Source organism: Pelodiscus sinensis, chromosome 10 (genome assembly GCF_052426305.1).
Source record: "Pelodiscus sinensis isolate ZL-2025 chromosome 10, ASM5242630v1, whole genome shotgun sequence".
In the NCBI taxonomy this organism is placed as follows: domain Eukaryota; kingdom Metazoa; phylum Chordata; order Testudines; family Trionychidae; genus Pelodiscus; species Pelodiscus sinensis.
In genome coordinates, this window is record NC_143061.1 from 160,011 (window position 1) to 185,273 (window position 25,263).

Sequence of the window (25,263 nt, forward strand, 5' to 3'; positions counted from 1 at the left end):
AGCCGCCTTCTGCACTGAAACCCCCTTCAGGACCCACATTTCCTTCCAGACTCTATAACCTCTCCTATACGCACCATAGGTCAGAACATCCTCCTGCACCCAAATGTCTTTCGAGACTCTGCACCCTCTCCTAAACCCCTGTTCTAAGTCAGAATCCCCTCCTACACCCAAACTCCAACCCAGAACCTGAACCTCCTCTTGCACTCCAAATCACCTGCCCGGAAGCTCCCTCCTGCACCCAAATTCTTTCCCAGACCCCCCCCCCCCATTCATACAATAGAAAAGTGAGGCCCCTGTCCATTTGCCAAAACTTCCCTGTGAAAATGATTGCCCACCCTTGATGTATACTGTTTGAGTACTTTTGTCTGTGTACTCAAGATATTTTACTCAAATGCTAGGAGGCCCAAATGGGTTTTAGAGTGTACTTTGCTTTAGTGTAGGTCTAAGAGTATCAAAGTGAAATATAAACTGATTTTTTTGTACTTTACATTGTCTGTTCCTTTATGAGAATCAAAAAACATTTAATTTATCTATATTGAAAGAAAGAAATGCTGTGCCTTTGCTCCTATTGGGCTAGCACTATACTCATACTGTACATGGTCTTATAGTTTTAAGTGGATTGTGTTAATTATATTAGGGAGTAATTTATTTTCATAGATAAACTCAGTAGGTAATTTTGTAAAAATGCAAATACATTTTTTGAATATGCTAATGGAGTAAAATGAACTTGCAAATGGATACTGCGGCCTACAGTTACTTCATGACTTTTAAGAAAAGTCAGCAGGTGTAATAGATGTGTATATATTTGTGTGTGTAAATCCTGTGTGTCCAGCTATGAGAATGTGTCCATGAAGGTCCAAATCCACACTTAGCTATGCAAGGCTTTCACCCATTGAAGGCTAATATTAGTCATAAAGGTGTACATCAGTGGCAAGACTTTATCCATAATTAGTTTTCATGGATACATTTACATACCTTTGCTTTACAGTTTTAAACATGATTGACAATGTTTTACTCTTTTTGATGGGCAAGATTTGTGTAATAAACTTTTTGTGCATTTCAGAGTCCAAGTTACTGATCCCATGGCAACTAACGTTTCTAATAATTCAAATCTGTGACTTTGCCCAGACGTCATTCAGTTCTGGCAAGTGGTGTGAACTTACGATGTCAGCCAAGACTTTCTGGGGGATTCTTGCTCTGCTCAGAATTTTCTGGTGTCTTCTTCCTCAGACAGGTTACCTTCATCCTGATGAATTCTTCCAATCAGCTGAGGTCATGGCAGGTAAAGTTTCCTGCATTTGTGCATGATTACTTTTAGAAAGCTAGTTTCTATTAATTCTCTATATTCTAGTGACATAAGCAGGAAGCATTGCATTATTCACATTATCAGATGTAAAAAGACAGCATTGTTGAGCATCTATCTGGCTGTCCCATTGATAGGCAGTATGACTCTAAGCACATAACTGCACCTCTCTGCTTCAGTTTTCCCATCTGTAACATTAGAATAATATACTACTTGGTACCTCACCAGGACAATATATTCTGAGGCTAAAATCATTCATGTATATAAAATATGTAATTGTACAGCTGGATTTTGATTGGATTGTTGTACTAATCTGCTAATGTGAGAACATGCACCAACACAAGAGTTCACAGATTGCCCCCGTTCCAGTCTTCCATCTATAAATAACAGGTCTGCTTATTGCTCCTAAGATCTTCTAAGCAGAATATGGGATCTTGTCCAAGAGGTGAATATGGCTGAACTGCTAGATAATAGTGACCATATGGTCATTTAATTTAATATCCTTGTAGGGAGTGTAGTAAGATGAAGGCCTAAAACATAAGCCAATACAGCACAGGCTTGGTTTGAGGCCTGAGGCCTACCTAACAATGGGCAAAACATGGCTAACATAAAGCAAAGCTAAGCTGTGAGCAAGAGGCAGGCCCCAGCTCACAGAACTTGGCATGAACAGGGCTGAGTGTGCAAAACACTAATTGGTGCTAGGTACTGACTGCAGAACAGTAATTGGTACTGGTCATAAGTGGAAAGCACATGATATCACTAGCTCATTAAAAAAGACCTTGGTACCCACTCCTCACGATACTGACTCCAGTTCAGGAACGGGACTAGAATGACAGCATGGTAAATAGAGATGATCTAATCAAACCACGAGGTACAGGGTGATGGGTGGTATCTAAGTGTCAGAGGGTGGCAACCTGACAACGTCAGAGGTTGGCAACCTGATGTCAGTACTGAGGTGTGATTTGTTTGTACCAGTATATAAGGTGGTGTACTGGGGGGACAGTCTGTGTGTGATCGGGGGCAGTAGAAATTTCCCACTGATTGAGTCATTCCATTGTGGCAGTACATGTGCGTAGTGGTTCAGTACAGTCTACTGTCAACCGCTACTATACTTCGCTTTACAATAAACCTGACCTGGCACCTTCAGGGTCTGCTGTGGTCATTGGGCCCACATCATTGGGCACACACACAAGCAGCCTTCTGGTTACCATCATCAACAGAGCCAGAGACCTGTGAGGCCACTATGGCAGTAAATCCACCTAACTACAGGGAGCAAAATAACAAGCCCACCGCTGTAGTATTTAACTTCAAAAAAGGGAACTACATAAAAAAGAGGAAGCTAGTAAAATGGAAATTAAAATGAATAATCACAAGAATGAAATGCCAACAAATTGCATGGAAACTCTTAGAAACACCCTAAGAGGCGTTCAAATTAAATGTATATTCCAAATAATAATAAAAAAGTAATCACAGCTAAATAGAGGGGAAGAGGGAGTTGGAGGCAAAAAAAGGTATCCCTTAAAAATTAAAAGTCAAATGCTGAGTAAAATAAAAAGGAGCACAAACTTTGGCAAGTCATGTGTAAAAGCATAATTAGTGAAGCCAAAAAAGAATTAGAAAAGCAACAAAAGATACAAAGTAACAGCCAAAAAAAGTAAATATGTCATAAGCAGGAAGCCTGCCAAACAATTAGTAGGGGCACTGGACAATCAAGATGCTAAAGGAGCACTCAAGGAATATATGGCCATTGCAGAGAAGCTAAATGAATTCTTTGCATCAGTCTCCTCTGCAGAGGATCTGGGAGAGATTCCTATACCTGAGCCATTCTTTCTAGGTGAAAGATCTGAGGGACTCTCCCAGATTGAGGTATTAATAGAGGTGACTTTGAAATGGATACGTTAACCAGTAACAAGTAACCAGGATCAGATGGTACTCATTTAATTGTACTAAATGAATGCCCACGTGTAATTGGAGAACTACTAGTTGTGGTTTGTAACCAATTGCTTAAATCAACTTCTGTGCCAGAAGATCAGAGGATAGCTAATGTGATACAGGGTGTCGCTGCTATAAGTTGCCCCTATATACATCCGTTTTGCACGAAAGTCGTTGATGCTTGTAGGAACTGATGCGTTATAAGTCCTCCCATACCCTGCTCTTAAGACACGCAACATCCCACCTCCCCCCCAATTTGCACAAATGGAAGTCAGCCACATGGAAAAAATTCCATGCTTTAAGGTGTATAAGACCTAGTTTTTTTGAAATGCATCTTGGACTTATAGTGAGGACAGCCCGTGCCAATTTTTTTAAAAAGGCACTAAAAGTGGTCTTGGTTAACCTAACTTCAGTATCAGAAAAATTGGTTGAAACTATAGTAAAGAGCAGAATTATCAGATGTATAGATGAACATGATTTAGAACAGGGGCGGGCAATAATTTTTGAAGTGGCCCCGTGCCACCCCAGAAGGGGCGGGGCCTAATCCAGAAGGGGCAGGACCATAATGCTTCTCGACTTCCCCACCCCCAGACCATAATTGGCCTGGGAGTGAAGGAGACCCTTTGCCCCCCTTCCCACTAGGCACCCATGCCCCTGGCAGGGCCGGAAGAGGCTTCACACACTCCCCTGTCCCCAGGACCTGATTGTCCTGGGGCCAGGGGGTATGCATGAAGCCTACTCCCGCCCTGCAAGGAGCACACGGCACTTCAAAGTGCCATGTGCAGCTCTCAGGGTGGGAGGAGACATCATGTGCTCCCCCGCCCCCAAGTCCTGATTGGCTTGGGGGCGGGGGAGCTGTGCGAAGCTTCCCTCGTCCTGCTCCTGCCCTGCGTGAGCATATGGCACTTTGACGTGCTGTGTGCTCATCACAGGGTGGGGGGGAAGGCGGAGGAAACTTCTCACAGCTTCCCCACCTCCAGACCAATCAAGACATTGGCCTGGGGGCGGGGAAGCGGCAGAGCCTCTGTGGGCCGGATCAATCTTCTTGGCGTGCCGGATCTGGCCTATGGAGGCCCTTTTGCTCACCCCTGATTTAGAATCATAGGAGACTATAGTTGGAAGAGAACTCAGGAGGTCATCCAGTTCAACTCCTCCCACTCAAACCAAGACCAATTCCGACTAAATCATTCCAGCCAGGGGTATGTCAGGCTGGGCCTTAAAAACTTTAAAAAAGGATAAAGATTCTACCACCTCCCTAGGTAAACCATTCCAGTGTTTCATTGCCTTCCTACTGTAGTAGTTTTTCTTAATAGCCAACCTAGACTTACCCCACTGCAACTTAAGACCATTGCTTCTTGTTCTGTCATCTGCCACCACTAAGAATAGCCTGGCTCCATCCTCTTTGGAACACCCTGTCAGGTAGTTGAAGGCTGCTATCAAATCCCCCCTCATTCGTCTCTTCTGCAGACTAAATAAATCCAGTTCCCTCAGCCTTTCCTCATAAGTCATGCTTCCCAAGCCTCTGATAATTTTTATTGCCCTCCATTGGAGTCTCACCATTTGTCCACATCCTTTCTGTAGTGGGGGCCCCAAAATTGGATGCAGTACTCAAGATGCAGCCTCACCGGTGCCTAACAGAGGGGAACAATCACTTGCCTCAATTTGCTGGCAATGCTCCTCTTAATGCATCCAGTATGCCGTTAGCCTTCTTGGCAACAAGGGCGCACTGTTGACTCTCATCTAGCTTCTCATCTACTGTAATCCTCAGGTCCTTTTTTACAGAACTGCCACTTAGCCAGTTAGTCCCCAGCCTGTAGCAGTGCTTGAGATTCTTCCATCCTAAGTGCAGGACCTTGCACTTTTCCTTGTTGAACCTCATCAGGTTTCTTTTGGCCCAATCTTCCAATTTGTCTAGGTCACTATAGTCCCTGTCTCTACCCTCCAGCATTTCTCTCTCTCCCTCAAGCTTAGTCTCATCCACAAGTTTTCTGAGGGTGCAATCCTTCCCATCATCCAGATCCTTAGTAAAGATGTTGAACAAAGGTTGCCCCAGGACTGATCCCTGGAGCACTTCACTTGATACTGAATGCCAGCTAGACATTGAGCCGTTGTTCACTACCCATTGAGCCCGACTTTCTAGTCAGTTTCTATCCACTTTACAGTCCGTTCATCCAAGCCATACTTCTTTAACTTGCCTGCAAGAGCATTGTGGGAGACAGTATCAAAAGCTTTTCTAAAGTCAACGTAAAATATATCCACTGCTTTCCCCATATCCACAGAGCCAGTTATTTGTTAGGAAAGAGTCATTTTGACTTATGTAAGGGAAATCGTGACATCAAACCATTGGAATTCTTTGAGGGGTTCAATAAACGTATGGAAAAGGGTGATGCAGTAGATATAGTATATTTGGATATTCAGAAAGCCTTGAACAAGATCCCTTACCAATTGGTTTGATGCAAAGTAAGCAGTCATGGGAAAGAGGAAAGGTTATCTCATGGATTAGTAATTTGTCAAAAGACATCTGTTTAATGTGCAGTGTCAGTCAAAAAAGCTAACAGAATGGATGGATAATATAATACCACAATATAAATCCATTTTTTACCCACATATGCTGTTCTGTTCCCCTCCCATCTCAAAAGAGAAATATTATAAATTGATTAAGGTGGAGAGATGGGCAACAAAAATTATTAGGGATATGAAACACCTTGCATATAAGAAGAGATTAAAAAGACTGGAACTGTTCAAATGAGAAGAAATATGTCTAGAGTGGGCATTGATAGAGGTCTATAGAATCATGAATGGTCTAGAGCAGTGTCTCTCAACCTTTTTTTTTTTTTTAAATAAAGTACCCCTTTTCAAAAAAAAAAGTACCTACAGTTTTCAGACACACAATTTTTTTCTACCATTGCAACACATTTGTTTAAACAATTTAATCGTAGCTCGGCAGGTGATAAAATTTTTGGATGTAAAAAGTACAAAAATAATAAAGCGCTGTAAATCTTAAAACAAAAATTCAGTTTTCTCCAAATTTCAGTTGTGTTGACATACCCCCCAGACTTCTCTCGAGTACCCAAGGGTACTTATACCACTGGTTTAGAAATACTGGTCTAGAGCAGTGGTTCTCAAAGTGTGGTCCAAGACTGTCTTATAGCTGGGCTCAGGGCTGCCCCATTCTGCAGTGGGAAGTCCATACTGGTGGTCCAGCCCCTCATACACACCCTCCAAGGTTGGCTTCCCACTATAGGGGTAGCCCCAAGCCTTGCAGGCTGGATCCAGCTCATGGGGGGAGGAAAATGGCTGGGAGAAAACTACTCACCTTCCATTGGTTGGAATCCTGGCTAGGCCTCCCTGCACTCATTCTGTTCCTGCATCCTACTTCCCAGCCAGACTCTCCCCACCATCCTCAGCCTGCTCTTACACCCAACCTCCTGGCCAGACCCCCCCCCATCCTCATCCCGCTCCTGGACTCCACTTCCTGGCCAGACCCTCTGCCAACTCCTGCACCCTAACTCCCAGCTAGACCCTGCACCTGCACCCCATCCTGCACCCATTTTGTCATAATAGGTGGTTGACTGGTGGTCCGCACAAAGTTTTGTGTTGAGCAGGATGGGCCATGGGCCAAAAAGTTTGAAAACTACTGGTCTAGAGAAAGTAAGTGTTATTTACTCTTTGACATAACACAGGAAACTTAATTAATAGGCAGAAGATATAAAACAAACAAAATGAAGTGGTTTGTCACATAATGCATAGCTATTCATCTTGATGCAGCAAACCTTGAGTGAAATTCTATGTACTTTGTGAAACAGTGGTCAGATTAGGTGATCACTGTGCTCTCTTCTGACCTTAAAAGTCTCTAAATTCTTCAGGCTCACTAAGCAGGAGATTTACTGAAGCTAATGGATATTCTGCATGTTGGGTGGTTATAGAATTGGACTCTAATTCTATTATGTAGGAATTCCAGTTGATTAACAACAAAGCTATGTTCTAGTCTATTTCTATACAGTCAACAATTTGTATGAAAATATTTTGAGAACTGAACTTTCCATTTGAACCTTTTTACAAAATAATAATTCTTATCATACTTTTCAACTACAGAAAGCACTATGCAAGTAACTATAATGAACCCTCACAACTCTCCTATACAGTGGGTTCTATGTATATTACAATTGAGGGTATGTTTTTTGTCATAGAGGTCACAGATTCTACAATTTTAATTCACTCGGAGGTCTTTAGCTTTGGCCCTGGCTGCAAGAGAAGCCCCTGCAGCAGGAGCAGCAGTTGGGGCTGGAAGAATGGTAGCCCTCATAGCTGGTACAGCAGCAAGATCAGGTTCGGTACTGGGATTGGAGAAGTGGTCCAAGCAGTGGCTGGAGCAGCAGCCATGGCTGAAGCAGCCACCATGGCCACAGTCAAAGCAGCCCCAGAGGTCAGAGCAGCAGGAGGTTGGAGCAGTAACCAGGCCTGGAGCAGTCACTGGGGCTTAAACAGTGTCCAGAGGTGGAGCAGAGCGGCAGCTGGGGTTGGAGCACCTCAGCTGGTAGACATTTTTATTTTGGGAACAGGAAGATCAGTTTCTCTTTCTGTTTTCACCATAAAGTTCTAAATAGACACGGAGGACAACATAACCAGTAATCTGGAGTCCTAGATGATTTTGTTACAGTATTATTGTCCACTAAATCATGATGCCTCTAATCTGTATTTTTAATGCACATATGCTGGTCAGTTTACCAAAATGTGTCATCTACTTTTTTTCTCCCTCCACAGGAGATATTTTAGACCTACAAGTCTATTATCCCTGGGAATTCCTTTCCAGTTCTCCTTGTAGAACAGTTGTGTTTCCATTAATTACATGTGGCATTACCTACTGGATGATCAAGTCTTTGCAACAGCTAGGCATCTGGTCAAATGGCATCAACAGCTACACCCTTCTTGTGACACCTCGCCTTCTCCTCACCATTTTTTCTTTCATACTTGACTATACCGTGTATCGCATAGCGCCTTTCTGGGGTGCAGATCGTTGGAGTGCTCTGGTTCTGCTTGCTGGGTCCTATGTTACACTAGTATTTTATACAAGAACATTTACCAATACGCTTGAAGGACTACTGTTTGCCCTGCTGATGGTACTAGTATCTCCAAAAGCAGCTGGTTATGGAACAGCACCTAAATCAGACATCAACCAGGCAAAATCTACCAGTAGCGGTTTCATAGGGATTATAACAGTTGCTGGGTTTTTCAACAGGCCAACTTTTCTAGCATTTGCTTTAATGCCACTGCTTTACTGGACAGTTTTAAATGCCACTTCTCAGCACAGCATTAAAACTATTGCAAACCATCTCTGGAAGTTTGTTTCCAGCACAGTTTTCACTGCCATTATCTTCACAGTAGCTGATACATTATATTTTACCTCCATTGGATCAGAGATTAGCCTGTACAGCATTAAAAAGAATGGCCTGTTAAGCACCATAGCTCAAATAAATCAGAATGTAATAGTTACCCCTTTTAATTTTCTCCGCTATAACCTTAATCCCCATAATCTTGCACAGCATGGGATTCACCCACGATTTACTCATTTTGCAGTCAATGGGATAATACTCTTTGGGATTCTACACATTCTAGCCATCAGCACTGGTTTAAAAATGCTGAAAATAAACATCCATCAATTATGGATCAGACTACGTAATCATATGCCACTTACAATGATGATGTTTGCTGAGGCCACTCCAATATTATTATCATTCTATTTTGTTCCTTTGGCATTTCTTTCTCAATTCAACCACCAAGAACCTCGATTCCTCATTCCTCTTATTTTACCACTAGTCCTATTGATCACATTGCAGAATAGGACCCTAAAGTGGAAACCCATCATTTTTGTTTTCAATGTTCTTGGTGCCCTTTTGTTTGGGTGCTTACACCAGGGAGGACTGATCCCATGTCTGTCTCATTTAGAACAACTCATACATTCTCCAGAGTCCCTGAACAATCCAGCACACTATACTCTACTCTTTGCTCACACCTATATGCCTCCCAGATTTTTGCTCAGTATTAATAAGAAAGACCCACTAGTAGAAATAATTGATATGGCTGGAACTGAAGAAAAAACCCTTTGCCAGACACTGGTACAATTAGCAAACAACATTTCCTGTGGTTCTAGAGAGATTGATAAAGAAAGAACTTGTCATTTTTTTATTATAACGCCTGGTACAGTCAAAACAACAATAGAGAAATGTGGGGTTTTGTTCAAGAATGAGACATTAATATTTCCACACTTAACAATGGAAGATCCACCACAAATAACTTTTCTCTTCAGTGAAAAATGGAGAAGTCAGTTGGGGCTATACATCCTTCAGCTGGACAGAAATGAACAGAACCTTTAGTTATTAGAGGATTTATGTTTCACTTTTAAATTGTATTTAATGCTGGAAAAAGTTGCTGGATTGGGAGTACTGGAGATTGACATGTTCTCTCTTTATTCACAGACACAAGTATAACACAGGGAGTAGCAGTGCAAGCTTCCCCATGTTGTCCATTCCATTATTCATGATTGTTCCTCAACCATGTTCTGGACAGACCCTAAATGTGAGAAGGTCGGTCAATCTCCAGCTTTATTTTTGCACTAAGATAATTTTCCTGCCAAGAGAAGAATTAGAGAACCAAGGCTGAATTTCTCTTCATTAAAACTTTCCAAATAGCTTTGATTGAGTCCATTCTTCTCTGGTGTCAGGTGTATTGTTTTATTGAGTTTTGTATTATGTCTCTTTGAATTATACTTTTTATTTATATGCATTAATGCCACGGCCAAGCATTCAGGGCCTCCTCCCTGTAGTTACAGCAGGACAGTCACAATATAGAATTCATCTTTACTCAGTTACCTCATGGTGCATGATTTTATCCTCTCAAGGGAACAACAGGCAAAGAATATACTTTTATATGAATAGCCTGAGTTTAAACTGACTCAGGGCCTTCTCTCTGATCCTGGTAGGACTCTCTGTCCCAAGAACCCCAAATCTTTCCTGGCTGGGGTTAGGACGACTTTGGTCGACTTAGACTCAAGAATATTCATGGAGGATCTTTACTAAACTTTTAGCATGCATATGTTCTCTCTGAATTACCGTAAGAATGGCTATACTGGGTCAGACCAAAGGTCCATGTAGCCCAATATCCTGTCTTCTGACAGTGGCCAATACCAGGTGTCCCAGAGGGAGGGAACAGAAACAGGGATTCATCAAATGATCTCTCTCCTGTAATCAGTTTCCAGCTGCTGAAAAACAGAGACTAGGGACACCATTCCTACCCATCCTAGTTAATGGCCATTGATGGACCAAACCTCCATGAATGTATCTAGTTCTTTTTTTAACCCTGTTAAACTTCTGGCCTTTACAACATCCTCTGGCAAGGAGTTCCACAGGTTGACTGTGCACTGCGTGAAGAAAAAAACTGCCTTTTGTTTGTTTTAAACCTGCTTGTGTTATGGGAACAGGTAAATAACTTTTCCTTATTCATTTTCTCCATACCTGTCATGATTTTATAGATCTCTATGGGTATGTCTACACTACCCCACTAGTTCGAACTAGCGGGGTAATGTATGCATACCGCACTTGCTAATGAAGCCCGGGATTTGAATTTCCCGGGCTTCATTAGCATAAGCGGGGAGCCGCCATTTTTAAATCCCCGCTGCTTCGAACCCCGTGTAGCGCGGCTACACGGGGCTCGAACTAGGTAGTTCGGACTAGGGTGCCTATTCCGAACTACCGGTACACCTCGTTTCACGAGGAGTAACGGTAGTTCGGAATAGGAACCTAGTCCGAACTACCTAGTTCGAGCCCCGTGTAGCCGCGCTACACGGGGTTCGAAGCAGCGGGGATTTAAAAATGGCGGCTCCCCGCTTATGCTAATGAAGCCCGGGAAATTCAAATCCCGGGCTTCATTAGCAAGTGCGGTATGCATACATTACCCCGCTAGTTCGAACTAGCGGGGTAGTGTAGACATACCCTATCATATTCCCCCTTAGTCTCCTCTTTTTTAAAATGAAAAATTCCAGTCTTTATAATCTCTCTTAGTATGGCAGCCATTCCAAACCCCTAATAATTTTTGTTGCCCTTTTCTGAACCTTTTCCAATGCCAATATAGCTTTTTTGAGATGATATTCAAGATATGGACATACCATGGATTTACATAGTGGCAATAAGATATTCTCTGTCTTATTCTCTATCCCTTTTAAAATTATTCCAAACATTCTGTTTGCTTTTTTAACTGCTGCTGCACATTGAGTGGCTGTTTCCAGAGAACTATCCACAATAACTCCAAAAGCTCTCTCTTTAGTGATAATAGCTAAATTAGTCCCCAGCATTTTGTGTGTATAGTTGGGATTATTTTTTCCAATGTGCATTACTTTACATTTATCAACAATACAATTCATTTGCCGTTTTCTTGCCCAATCACCTAGTTTTGTCAGTATTGCTTTCATCTTGTGAATAAATGTGCTTGCTTGTAAAAGGCTGCATAGTAATACATAATTTCTAGCAATTACAGCTGTTCATAGCCTTCAAAAAGAAAAAATAGTGCAGATGCTGGTCTATTTAGGCAGTCTGGCTTGTGGGGAATATCACAGTGTAGGCAGGGAACTGTGCAACCTGAAAACAACGCTCATCAGGAGGGATAAAAACCACAGTTCTTCAAATGCTTGCTGATATTGATTCCATGCTAGATGTGCATACACCTACATGCGCGCTCGTCAGAGATTTTTGCCTTAGTGCCATGGTGTCCAACCAATTCTGAAGCAGTAGCCACATTTATCTAGTGACTAGTGTGTTGGACACCACGGCCTTACTGCTATCTGTAAGGTCGACAGTGGTGCTCCCTTGAGCACCGCACCCATTTGTCAGTGTATCAGGCACTGCTGGCCCTGTGCCCTCTCAGTTTCTTCTTACCACTCATAATCCTAGGGCTGGAAGAGTAATGGTTGGTTGGAATGTCTTTCCTTGCATAGCAAAAGCTAGCATTTTTTGTCTCTACTGACTTCAAATCTTAGGGCCTTGTAAATGGTTTGTTTACAGTAGTCAGTGTTAAGCAGTTAAGTGTAGTTAAAAGTTAGAGTCTCAGTGGGGACTTTGCCCCAAGTGGGATATGTTCCAGTCTTCTTGGTTTAAGCCTTGCACAGTCTCCATCAGGCTTGTGCCTGTAAGTGACCTTCACAGCAACTGCCTCAAGAGTCTTCACAAGAACATGGTGCCAGTGGCTACTTATCTGAAACTTTGAGGGGTCCAGGTCTTCCCATCTCTCGATGACTGACTTGTCAAAGCAGGTCTCAGGAACAAATACAGAGAAGCATGATCTGGTGCATTCCACCTGCCGTGACCAAGGCCTGTTGATAAATGAAAAAAAAGCCACATTAAGGCCAGTCCAATGGACAGAGTTCTCAGCTCCATGTGAGCCAGAGTCTTCCTTTCATAAGTGCATTTTCAGACCCTATCAGCCTGCTCTCCATGTGAAGAAGCATCCACTCAACTTGCCTCACATCCGCTTACAGTTGTTGGGCCACATGGCCACCTGTACATACGCGGTCAGTTATTCCTGTCTCTTTGTCTGACCCCTGCAAAAGCTGCTGGTGTTGATTTATGTTCCCAACAAGCACCAAATAGTCAGGATGCCAGATCTCATTTTTATGTCCCTGGCTTGGTGGATGAACTCCCAGTCGGTGTTGCAGGGATTTCCCTTTGTGGCCCTGTCCCTGGAGCTCATGCTGGTCTCCAATACTTTGGACCTGAACTGAGGTGTGTACCTGGGTGAGCTCAGTACATAAGACTGCTAACTGCGTAACAACCTGGCTCTCCATCTCAATGTTTGGGAGCTCAAAGTGGTTTGCTTGGACTGCCAGGCTTTCTTGCCGCACCTGAAGAGCAAGACGGTGCAGTGTTTCATGGACTATAACACTGCAGTATATTTATAACACTGCAACATATTATATCAACAGGCAAAGCAGAGCCAGAAAATTGGCCCTTTGCCAAGAAGCTCTCTGCCTTTGCACTTCATGTGCAGCAGGACATTCATCTGATAGCCATGCATCTTCCAGGGACCATGTTTGCAGATCTCCTCAGCAGGACCCTCTCATCTTGCCACAAGTGGCTGCTCCACCTGGAGGTGGTCAGTATTATTTTTCTGAAGTGGGGGACTCCCCAGGCAGACTAATTCACATCCTGTCAGAACAGGAAATGCCACGTTCTGTTCTCTCCATGGGATGCCCAGGGGTTCCCTGTCATGCTTTCCTGCTCTGATGCTCAGGGACCCTGATGTATACCTTCCCACTAGTGCCACTGATCCACAGAGTCCTTGTGTAGATCAAACAGAATGGGGCAAAAGTAAATCCTGATCATCTTTGAGTGGCCTCACCAGCATTGGTTTAGCATGCTACTGGACTTTCAGTATCTACCCCACAACAGCCGCCTCTCTGTCTGAACCTGCTGTCCCAGAATCACAGCAGTCTTCTGCATGCAAGCCTAGTGGTGTTGCACGTGATAGCATGGCTAATGCATGGCTGAATGTACAAGAGCAGGAATGCTTGACCTGGGTTTAGTAAACCTTTTTGTGTAGCAGAAAGCCCTCCAACAGAGTGACTTACCTGGCCAGGTGGAAGGGGCTCAAATGCTGGCCTTAAAACAACATATCTGGGCCTCACAGGCCTTGCTGCAGGGAGCTTGTCTTTCCTGTCAGTCAGGGTCCATCCATCTGCTATTTTGGCTTTCCACCCTTCATTCCTAGGCAAGTCAATCTTCACTCCTGACATTACAACCCCGTTTCTGAAAGGTCAGAAGCATCTCTACCCTCACTTCTGGTACCCTCTGTCCCGCTCTGGGACTTGACTCTCATGCTGTCAAGGTTCATGCCCCGTCCCCCCGCCCCTTTGAACCTCTGGCTTCCTGCTCAATTCTCCTTCTCTTCTGAAAAATTTAATTCCTGGTTGCAGTAATATCTGCTCACAAGGTATCAACACTTACTTCAGAACTGCCCTATACAATATTCTATAAGAATAAGGTCCAGTTACAGCCACATCTGGCATTCGAACCCTAAGTAGTTTCTCAGTTCCATACCAGCTAGGACATATTTCTGTCGTCTTCTTGAAGGCTCATAAATCAGAAGAGGAATGCAGGTTGCATGTCCTAGATGTGAGGAGGACACTGGCCTTCTACACAGACAGGACAAATTAATTTTGCAAGTACAGTGCTCCTGTTCATCAGAGTGGCAGACAGGCTGAGGTCAGTATTATTTTTCTGAGGGGTCATCCACTGTCTGCTCTAAGTATTTCATTCTGGATCCCAGCCTGCATCCATTTCTGCTATGAGCTAGCAAAAGTGTTTCCACCAGCAGTAGTCAGGATGCACTCAATTAGAGCACAAGCATGATCAGCAGCCTTCCTGGCTCAGGTACCTGTCCTATTATGCACTTACCCAGCAGGCCTGGGACAGTGCTGGCTTCAGTAGATGAGTACTGCATACGACAAGACCATGAACTCTCAGTGCACCTCCATTGATCCTGTTTGTGAGTCACCTAGAATGGAATCAATATGAGCAAGCACTCAAAGAGTAAAAAAGGTTACTTACCCTTTCATAACTGTTCTTCCAGATGTGTTGCTCTGGAAGAACAGTTATGAAAGAAGGAACTGAGAGGGTGTGGGACCAGTGGCACCTGATATACATGGGCATGGCGCTCAAGAGGACACCCCTGCCAACCCCACAGATATCACTAAGGCAAAAAATCTGCAATGACCATGCACGTGCATATGTGCACACTTAGAATGGAATGGATATGAACACATCATGACAAACAAGTTATAAAAAGGTAGGTGACTGTTTTGCCTCTGCCCAAGCCTGGAGTAGGTACCTTTGATGGACCACAGAAGGGAAATACAGATGCAGTTGACCTGAATGATGACACCTGGTTTTTCAGAAAATAAAGCAGGAATTGCTCAGTTAAGTTCCATGTAGGGCAGCTAAGAGGACAATTCTGCTGTATTTATGATCCCATACTATGCACTGGATAAGGCACAGCATAATCTGCTCAGTCTTCTTCCTGTAGGTGATTGTGGAAAAGATCACTTGCATATCTTATTTATGCCTTCATGCATATTAGGGGGTAATTATGAAATGAAAATAATTAAATTAAGCTTAAGTCTGGTTAAGAAAATAATATATTTGCTTTATGTTACTGTCTTGTAAGGAAAAGGTCCCAATAAGTAAGTGAAAGGAGGTCATGAGAATAATGAGTAGTATTACTTATTGCTTGTATTGTGGGAAGGCTGTTTGGTTAAAAAAGTGACTAATAAAATAAAGAGCTACACTAACAAGACCAATAAAAACTGTCTTAAAAGAAACAAGCATAAACCTTTCCACTGTTCTGTTAATAAGCAAGGAGCAGTGAGGAGATAAGAAGGGAAGGCTTGAAGGAAGGATAAACAGCTTCAAATAGGATTTTTGGTCAAGCTAGCAAATTAGTTGAAGGATATAAAAAGAGCCATGAATCTGAAGGTTGTTTGTGAAACACTGCCTGATCATGCTGGAGCTCACTAGAATTAGATGATTTTCCCTAGGTCTGATCTGTCTGTAAGCATACTGATGAGATGCTTATGAATACTTTGGTACTACATTGCATGTAGTGACTGCTTATTTTTATATTGTTAGGCATGTTTAGAGCAATTGTATAAAATACCATTTGGCTTTTGGACTTAATAAAGGAATTATGGTTAAATTAATGTTTGATGGGATCCCATATTATTAATTACAAATATTGTTGATAATTTTAACACATTCTGGAATGGGCACATTTTTCAATTTTCAAAATACATCATTATTTATATTACTGAAGCAGGGCTGTCTTTTACTATATGTCTATCTAGCTTCATCTAGCACAATCATACACCAAGCATATTTGCATATTTGGGAGGAAGGAAAAAAGATGTATTCACCAAAAAGCATTTTTATGTGCATTCTCAAGGTTACTAAAACCACATGTATCTGAACTAATATACAGGGCTGTCCCTGGAGAGGTGCAGAGACACACCCTCAGCCCAGGTCCTGCCCCCGCCCTGCCTCAGCTCATTCCACCCCTGCTTTGTCCATCTCTGACTCCCACTACTTCCCTTTCCCGAGACCTTTTCCCCCATGATTGGAGGAATTATCAGGGGGCCTAACACTGGCAGCAGGGGTCGGGCCCCCTCCACGCTCACTGTGGCAATTGGGAAGTGTAGTGACCCGGCTGCAGCCTGCTCCGCCGTGCCCAGCTCCCAGCTATGTCGCTCAAGGGAGTGGAGTGGTGTGGGGTCAGATTGCTGAGCTTCATGACACCACAGTCAAGTGAAGCTACCTATTTAGGAGATGGCACAATGGGTTGGGTCGCTCGGTTTCCTGCAATTCCCACTGCCACTGGTGAGTGCTGGGGTATGCCCAACCTCTTCTGCTGGCACTAGGCCCCTGACAATCCCCCAGGCTGCCCTGGGCCCCATAAGCCTCCCCAAAGCATTGGGGGTCTAGGGTGGCTTCCCCAAACCAATGAATGGATGGGAACAGCTTTGCTAATCTGTTCATCTAAGGAACAAATTCTGACATACCTACTCAGAACTGAACAGGACTTAACTGGAAGTTTGTACTGGGTTAAACCTACAGGATTTGATCTTAAATAGAGATTAGTATGAAGAAGATAATTATGTTGCTACTAAAATTTATCTGGACTCGAATAGCAGCCCAATATGTTCCAAGACCATGCTGATGAGAGTAGTAGGAAAACTAGAATAGAATGAGTCTTCTTGAGATGGAAGATTAAAAAATCTTTTAAAAACAAGAAATGTGTATTGAGTGAAAATAATAACCAAATTAAATAAAACTAGAAGTCTTACCCAATGTTGCTGGGTCTTCCAGGGCAAGGGACTGGCAATGTGGGAGTGCAGGAGTCAGGGCAGGGTCTTAGGCATATAGGGGGCAGGGCAAGGAGGTTGGGCATGTGGGAGTCAGGGTAGGGGTTGAGGAAGAGCTCAGGCCTGGGGGTTGGGGGTGGAGAGAATGAGGGTTGGAGGATAAGGAGATGTTTAGGGAGGGGGGGGTCCCATCTGGCAAGGCTTTTTCCTCCACCTGCCCCCTCCCCTCCAGCCAGGAGGGTCCTTCTCATCCCCGCCCCCCTCGACACTCCCTGGCTGGCAGGGTCCTTCTCTTTCCCCTCAGTTCCCCTGGTTAGCAGGGGCCTTCTCTCCCTCCCCAAGTCTCCCATGCAGCAGGGGTCTTTACTCTTCTCCCAGTCCTGACCAGCAGGGGCCTCCCCTCCCAACTAGCAGGACTTTCTCCCTCCCCCCATACAGTGTTTCACCTAAGCGGGGGGAGGCTTGGGGTAGCTACTTACCTGGTCTGGTGGCAGGCAAGATGACCTCAGCTGGCCACTGCAGTGTAGTTCTCCCCTGCATTTGCTGCCACCAGTGGCCACAGTGAGCATTATCCTCTCTGTCTTCTCCCTTTCCATGCTGTGGAAAACAGTCCCATTCCAAGGACTTCCCATTTTTCTGGCACAACCAAACGCTGACCAAGCTTTAAATTAGGATAAGAGGAAGCTGCATACCAAATTTGGTGGTCCTAGCTCTTATTGTATAGGAGACAACAGACTCAGACAGACAGACAGATGCACTCATATATATATATATGACAATTCAAAGAGGAAATATATATTAATTGTGATTAATCGTGTACAACTCCCCTTTGGAATGCCATAGCGGCATTTCAATGGGGCAGCACTGCATGGAGCCTGGGATCAGTTGGAGTTCCCCAGCTGACCCCGGGCTCCATGCAGCACTGCCCCCTGGATGCGCCACCGCGGCGTTTCAAAAGGGCAGTGCAAGAAGGAGCTTGGGGGTCAGCTGGAGCACTGCGGCGGCATTTCCAAGGGGCAGCGCAAGGCCCCTTTAAGGCACTGGAGTGGCACTTCAAAGGGGCAGTGCAAGCAGAGCCGGGGATCAGCTGGACTCTCCAGCTGATCCTTGACTCCTAATGCACTGCCCCTTTGCATTAGGAGCCGGGGATCAGCTGGACACTCCAGCTGATCCCCGACTCTGCTTGCGCTGCCCCTTTGAAGTGCTGGAGCGGCACGTTGAAGAGGCAGCACAGCATTAACGCGTCAATTTTTTTAATGCATTAATCCTGTCCTGCAGGAGTTAACGCAGGTCAATTGACAGCCCTAATATATATATATATGACACAATTCAAAGAGGAAACCGATGCCTAATATTTACAGTGTTCTAAAGCATGTTATTTGAGTCTGACATGTATAGGCCATTCTCAACCCAGGATAAACACTATGAAACTTAAAGCTAGTATCATGTTTAAACACATTTATTACTAACAGATTTCTAGTGCAGTTTTTTTATTTTAATTTTTCCAGGGAATCACCTTAAAAAGCAGCATTCTAACCCGCTGCTGGAATGCCAATAAGAAATCCAGACAGAGCAAGCACAGGAAGAGAATAAAACATTGGAAACAAATGTACCTGAGATGTGTCACAATTTTTCCAACACCATGCTGGTGACAAGTCTTGTGAAAGTAGGTATCCTTATGTATTGATGGGTATGTCTACACTTGCACCCTTTTTCGAGAGAGGGATGCAAATGAAGACATTCGAAATTGCAAATGGAGCCGGGATTTAAATATCCCGTGCTTCATTTGCATATTCGTGTTATGGTGCTATTTCGAAATAACAGATGCTGTTAAGATGTGGTTATTTTGAGAGAAAACCCTTCTCTCGAAATAACCTTTATTCCTCATACAATGAGGTTTACCAGTTATTTCGAGAGAAGGGTTTTCTCTCAAAATAACCACGTCTTAACAACGTCTGTTATTTCGAAAGAGTGCTAGTTTGAAATAGCGCCATAATGCAACTATGCAAATGAAGCGTGGAATATTTAAATCCCGGATTCATTTGCAATTTTGAATGTCTTCATTTGCATCCCTCTCTTGAAAGAGGTTGCAAGTGTAGACATACCCGATGAAAGAGGTGGCTTTTCTGCTTCAATAAAAATGAGCCATGATGTTATACTCCATATTCTTTATGAAAATATGCTTCTGATATTAATTAGAATATTTACCCAGCACTGCTCAAATTCTTAACTCAAATAAGTTTGGTTTTTTTTTTAATTTAAATCATGTTCTGGGGTGGGGCTTGGGATGAGGGGGTTCAAAGTACATGCTGCCCCAGGGAGAGAGGACTACTCCGGCCTCTCTCACCGCAGCAGTTTGGGGCCATGTCAGAGGCACCTGAAGCTGTGGGACAGACACACAGACACATATACAGACAAAATGTCTGAAATATACCGTATATTGTTGTCCCTTTCTTCACCCTTTCCCCCTCCTGGCCCAATGGAATTATAGTTGGCCCAATCCCCATCTCTGGCCCCTTGCTACCTCTCTGTGGTCATTCCAGATTATAACTCCCTCCTACCACACCTCTCCCTTTCCATTTTATGAGAAACAGATTAATTTCAAGCACATCCCATGGGCTTCCCACAACCACACCCTTACCTTGCTTTAAATTATGATGAGAGGGAGCTACATACCAAATTTGGTGGTTCTAGCTCTTATCATTTAGGAGGAGTTCTTGAACAAATGGATGGACAGACACACATTTTTAAAATATATAGTAAGAAGATTATGGGACTTGTGAAATCAAATCCAATTGTGATAACTCGATAACAGAGAAGAGTTTGACCTTACAGAAAATTGAATATGAGGCTGAAGGATAATATTAAGTAGGCATTCTAGCCACTTTTCAAACAAAATTGTGAAAAACGTTAAACATATTAAATGTGACTTTTGAGTTTAAGATTCCCCATCCAATTATTGACTATGACTACGACAGTCCTATACATGATGATGTAACCTGTCAGACGACAGATCCAGGATCCACTACAGAAATGGTTTTCAAACTTTTTTACTCGTGACCCAGTTGAAGAAAATTGTTGATGCCTGCAACCCAACATAATTTGATTAGAGTGAGGTTCCTGGATAAAACCACTGCACTTGTGAGTTTGCCACCACTCCCATAGCAGGGGTATTGATTAATCAAGTTCAGTTTACGCATGTTCCCATGGTATTAAATTTGTTTAACTGGCATTTTTGTGAATTCAGTCATTGCAAGCATATCAAGGTGGCTTTCTTCTTCTCTGTACTCCTTATTGCAGCTTAACAACAAGTACGAGATATTGCTCTATTGGGGTGAACAAGAGAAGCCATAGTATCTGCTTCTAGGAGAAAGTGTATCTTAAATCCTCTTGGGATTTGACAGTCCCTAGCAGGACTATTTGGTTCAAGAATGTCAACTTGGAATCGAGTCTATGAGTGGAAAATTTAAAGTATATGAATTGTACGTTGCAGGAAGAAATGAACCATGTAATCAGTCCAGTGCTACAGTTAATAAGGGGATTATCACACAAACAGTGAATTACTGTTTATAACATGCATGACATAACCCAACTGTTTAATGAAACTCAACTTAAAATTAATCAGCTAGTCATTTAAAACAAAGATCGGAACAGGCCTCAATATTTAGCAAAATAAATGATCTGCTCTGTGATTAAAGAATATGTTGTAAATAGAATCACTAATGCATCTCAATCTCTACAATTGGGTAAGATCTCAGACCTAATAAAAAATGAGCAATCATTGAGTTGGTACTGCCGAAGTGTTTCCAAGTGCTGGAAGAGGAGTGAGCCACAAGTTTGGATTCCTGCCAGTCTTTACCCGTAGCAACAATAAGACAGATGGGGTCTGTGACACCTCACCCCAAGCAAGATAGCTGTTCTTTTTCTGAAGATTGTATAATGACACGATCATTGTGTTCCTCATTCATGGTCTTGTTACCAAAGTTTGACAAAGTTGCGTACAGGCAATTGGCGGCTGTCCTTTCCATAGGTCACCTCAAAGATGGCATCTACAGAGAATGCATCAATACGCCTCCCTTGGTGATCTATGACTCCGCAATTCAAACTTGGAAAGTTCCACAGCTGGCCTGATGCTGTTAAAAGGGGCCTCAGTACACCTGTAGATGTAATGTTTTTTACATAAACTCTGTCATGTGTGGTCTACAAGGAATGGAGTTAAAAGATTAGTCATCACCATGCCTGGCCAGGCTGACCCAATGTAAGATTTCAATGGAGATGACCTGTGCTGGAAATGGCCAACTTTACATGGTAACCAATTTGTCCCCTGGAGTGTCCGGTCACAAACCTGAACTTTTGTTTTACAGCACGGGTTCTGAACCCCCAAGGGGTACATGAAGTTCAGGTATAGGTAATTTATTGATTTTTTTTCAATACAAAAAATCATACAATACTAAAAAAATTATGTAAAAACACTTACATAAATTTAATTTTTTTATTATTTTCTTAAGAAAATAATATAGTGAGTAATATAGTTGACTCGTGATAGCATAAACATCTACCTAATTATTTTGAATCTCTCGCTTGATCCGATGCGTAGCATCAACTGTGGGCATGCGTAGTTGCAGTTACTGATGCTGGCAAACTAATCTGTACTAGTCAACTTATTTCGTTGCTTGTCGCAGAAATAACTGTCAGACGCTCTTTATTAATGACAGACGTAGGCACGTACAGGTGTATTCTACAAGTATTTCTTAAATTCAGTGTGGATTACTTAAAGATGTGTATTATGTTTAGTGGTTTTTTCGCACGGTAGTAGATAGTATGTTTATTTGTACTGCTACATTTTTTTGAACATTTTTCACGCATTTTCTTGATACGTTTACTACTACTGAGACCCGTGCTTCCTTTGCTCAAAGGCACTCAGTAATGGGTATATGAAGCCATCCAAACATAACGAACATCTACAGACTGTTCATCCTCAAAATGTTAACGACCCAGAGGCTGTTTTTAAAATCAGATGAGCACAGTTTGAATCACAGGGCACTCTCATCTAGCACAGATTTACTCCCATGAAGAAATCAGCGCTGGAGGCTAATTATTGGGTGGCATTACGGATCGCCAAAGAAAAAAAAGCCCCTTACTATCGCTGAGACCCTGGTGAAACTGTGTGCCATCGAAATGGTCGAATTAATGTGTGGTATAGAAGCAAAATCAAAAATAGCACAGATCCCATTATCAAATGATACCATTCATGATCGAATCAAGGACATGTCAGAAGATATCCTCAAACAAGTGGTGGAGGAAATTACCTTGCAGATGTAGTTAGAATCCTAAACTCACTAAACATTTCACTCCAAGGTAGTAATACGATTACTTTGGAGACCAAAGAAAAGATCAAATCCTTTCAAGAGAAATTAACTCTCTGGGGAAGAAGAGTGAATTGTGGTAACTTCGCCAGTTTTCCTCTCTTTGATCCAGTACAGCCAATTCCAGTGGAACCAAGAGTTCGCAAAAGTATTATTATACATTTGGAAAACCTTAAAATCGCCATCGATGGAATTATCCCAGCTGGTTTGGCAGCTTACATTTGGGTGAGGGGCCCCTTCACATCGTCCCTTGAACAAACTAGTGATACCGACCTGCCAAAAGATGAACTTCTCGAAGTGAGAAATAATCAAAAACTTCGCATCGACTTTGAATCAATGACACTGTACCAATTCTGTTGTAAACTTGGTGAGGCATTTCCCATTCTGACAAAACAAGCATACCAAGTTTTAGTTCCATTTGTCACAATTTACCTTTGCGAGTTGGGCTTTTCGGTGCTTGCCTCAATAAAAACCAAGGCGAGGAACAAATTAAATACAGAACATGATTGTCTGCGGGTCTCTCAAAAACGCCGCCCAAGATAGAAATGTCGGTTAATAGTAAGCAGCAGCAATGTTCACATTAGTGAGACTAGTGTGGTTTGTCCATTTGTAAACGGACATTTTGTGCAATTTTTAGTGTTTTATTTTTAAAATAAAGTTTGTTTAAAACAAAAATCTGTTGATATTTATGTCTTATAAGATACTTGTAGTTTTGATTGTTCACATTAAGTTATAAAAAAATGTTATTACCGGGAGGGGTACGTGATGTATTTAGCTGAGACCAACGGGTACGTGGACCGAAAAAAGTTCTGAACCGCTGTCTAAAGCAACCTACTTTAATAGGAAACCAAGTGATTTCTCCTAGTTCTGATTTTGAAGACATTACCACCATCCTGAGAGAGCCAGTACACCTATATTTCTTGTCTACATTCCTCCACTCAGAGTTGTCCAATCCACAGCACAGTTTGGGACAGCTGCCCCAGGTCCTGCGCTTTGTGGGCCCCCCACAGTGGCCATGTGAACTATCCCATGTAAGCCAGCTTCTGGCATTCAGAGGTTTAGGGATTAGGGATGTAAAATTCCATTTAACCAATTCAATGTTATGTTTTAACTGGTTAATTGCTTTAATGGGGGCTCGTGGTGATGTGTGTCATGGAGTGGTGGGCCCAGCCAGGCTGAAGCATTCCTCTGCTGCAAGAGGGGGCTTCTCTGCCTAGGGTGGAGCATCCCCTGCCCATAGTGCAGTGGGCCCAGCCGGGCTGGAGCCCCCAGGCCTGCAGCATGGATGGGGGGCTGCTCCAGTCCAATCAGGCCTGCCATGCAGCAGGCTGCTCTTGCCAGGCTGGGCCTGCTGCAAACATGTACTGCTCTGGCCAGGCTGGAGCTCCCGCACCAATGGTGAAGTGGGCCTGGCTGGATGACTTCAGGGATTGGTGATGGCATTTCACCATTAGGTAATTCAGTTCAAACCCAGGGCCAGTAGTAACTAAAAGGTGTTACAAGTGGGTGACTATTGGAGGTCTGTATTGAGTCCATTATTTTCAGTGGCCAAATCTCCTAACCATCACATACCTGATATATAAAATTTCAAGCTATCTACCTGACTACGGGCCTCCATCCCCATAGTATCTGAATGTCTTCCAAAGCTAAAAATTATATATAAAGTTACAACAACGATTAAGTTGGTTGTGGAGACCAAATTAATCTCCAACACTTAGGATGTGTCTAAACTACAGGGTTTTGTTGACAAAAGTGGACTTCTGTCGACAAAACTATACCTGCGTCTACACTACCGCTGAGTTCTGTCGACAGAAGTCGGCAGTTTTGTTGACAGTGGTAAACCTCATTCTACAAGGAATAACGCCTTTTGTCAACAGAGTTCTGTCAACAGAAGGCGTTATTGCATCTACGTTGTCCTTTGTATCTACACTCTCATGTCGAAAAAGCAGCTTGCTTTGTCGACAGAACTGGATGTAGTCTAGACACTCTTTGTTGACAAAGCCTCTATCAACAAAAGCCTGTAGTTTAGACATACCCTTAGAGACGATCCCACAAGAACATGGGTGTGGAGCATTATAGGGTAGTTTTTCATTGCCTCTTTCCATGTTGTACCTGGTCTGTGAGTACAAGGATGACTAATATCTTGAGCTGTGTATCTGGAGCACTAAATTTAGAAAGATAACTTACTTTAGAAGGAAAATATTAAAATGAAAATATTAATATTGCTGCTCCTTCATACAATAAAAAGTGTAACCTTTCTGTCCTCATGTTGTCAGCAGCAAGGAGGACTGGGTTCAGTTTTCTAGTTCTTTCAGAATACTTACAGCTGCAATTTTATTTACACATACACTAGAAAACTTACCCAGAGTTGCCCAGATCCAACTGGAGTGGTGTGATGCAGCACTGTGCAGGCCTCCCATTGGTGCACCCTGGGCCTATCCAGAGCCCGAAGGGGGGTGGCATAGAGTTTGGGGGGGCAGCCCAGCAGTTGAGAGGGCTGGAGGCAAAGGGGGGCCCACATAGGCTTCCCCGGGCCAGCCTTAGGGAGCTCAGGGGTGGGTGGGAAAGGGAAGCTATGCAGGCCTTCTCCACTGGCACTCTCCAAGCAGGGCTGAGGGGGAAAGAGGGAGAAGAAGCGGAGCCATGCAGGCTAGCCCACCACAGCCATACTGTGAGGGGGTGAGGCTGCGCTGCCTGGCCCTGGTTGTGCTTCTGGGGAGGGATCTCCCCCTCCAGTCAGGTGCTGGGGCCAAAGGCTGGGG

At 43.3% G+C, this 25,263-nt stretch overlaps 1 protein-coding gene across 7 annotated transcripts in view; it reads left to right on the plus strand.

Annotated features, from left to right (window-relative positions):
- The window catches only part of PIGZ (phosphatidylinositol glycan anchor biosynthesis class Z (Gwada blood group)), a 44,413-nt gene extending 19,516 nt beyond the window's left edge, over positions 1–24,897 (plus strand). For 4 of the 7 annotated variants that reach the window (XM_075938337.2, XM_075938339.2, XM_075938340.2 and 1 more), the window contains exons 2-3: positions 1,064–1,282; positions 8,000–10,848. In XM_075938337.2, the coding sequence (XP_075794452.1) occupies positions 1,165–1,282; positions 8,000–9,609 (1,728 nt within the window). In that variant the 5' untranslated portion in view covers positions 1,064–1,164 and the 3' untranslated portion in view covers positions 9,610–10,848. Of the gene's footprint in view, positions 1–7; positions 1,283–7,999; positions 10,856–18,643; positions 18,917–22,051 lie in introns of those variants that run through there. The other 3 variants (XR_012906349.2, XR_012906348.2, XR_012906350.2) reach the window with 3 other exon arrangements.
- Positions 24,898–25,263: the final 366 nt, after the last annotated feature.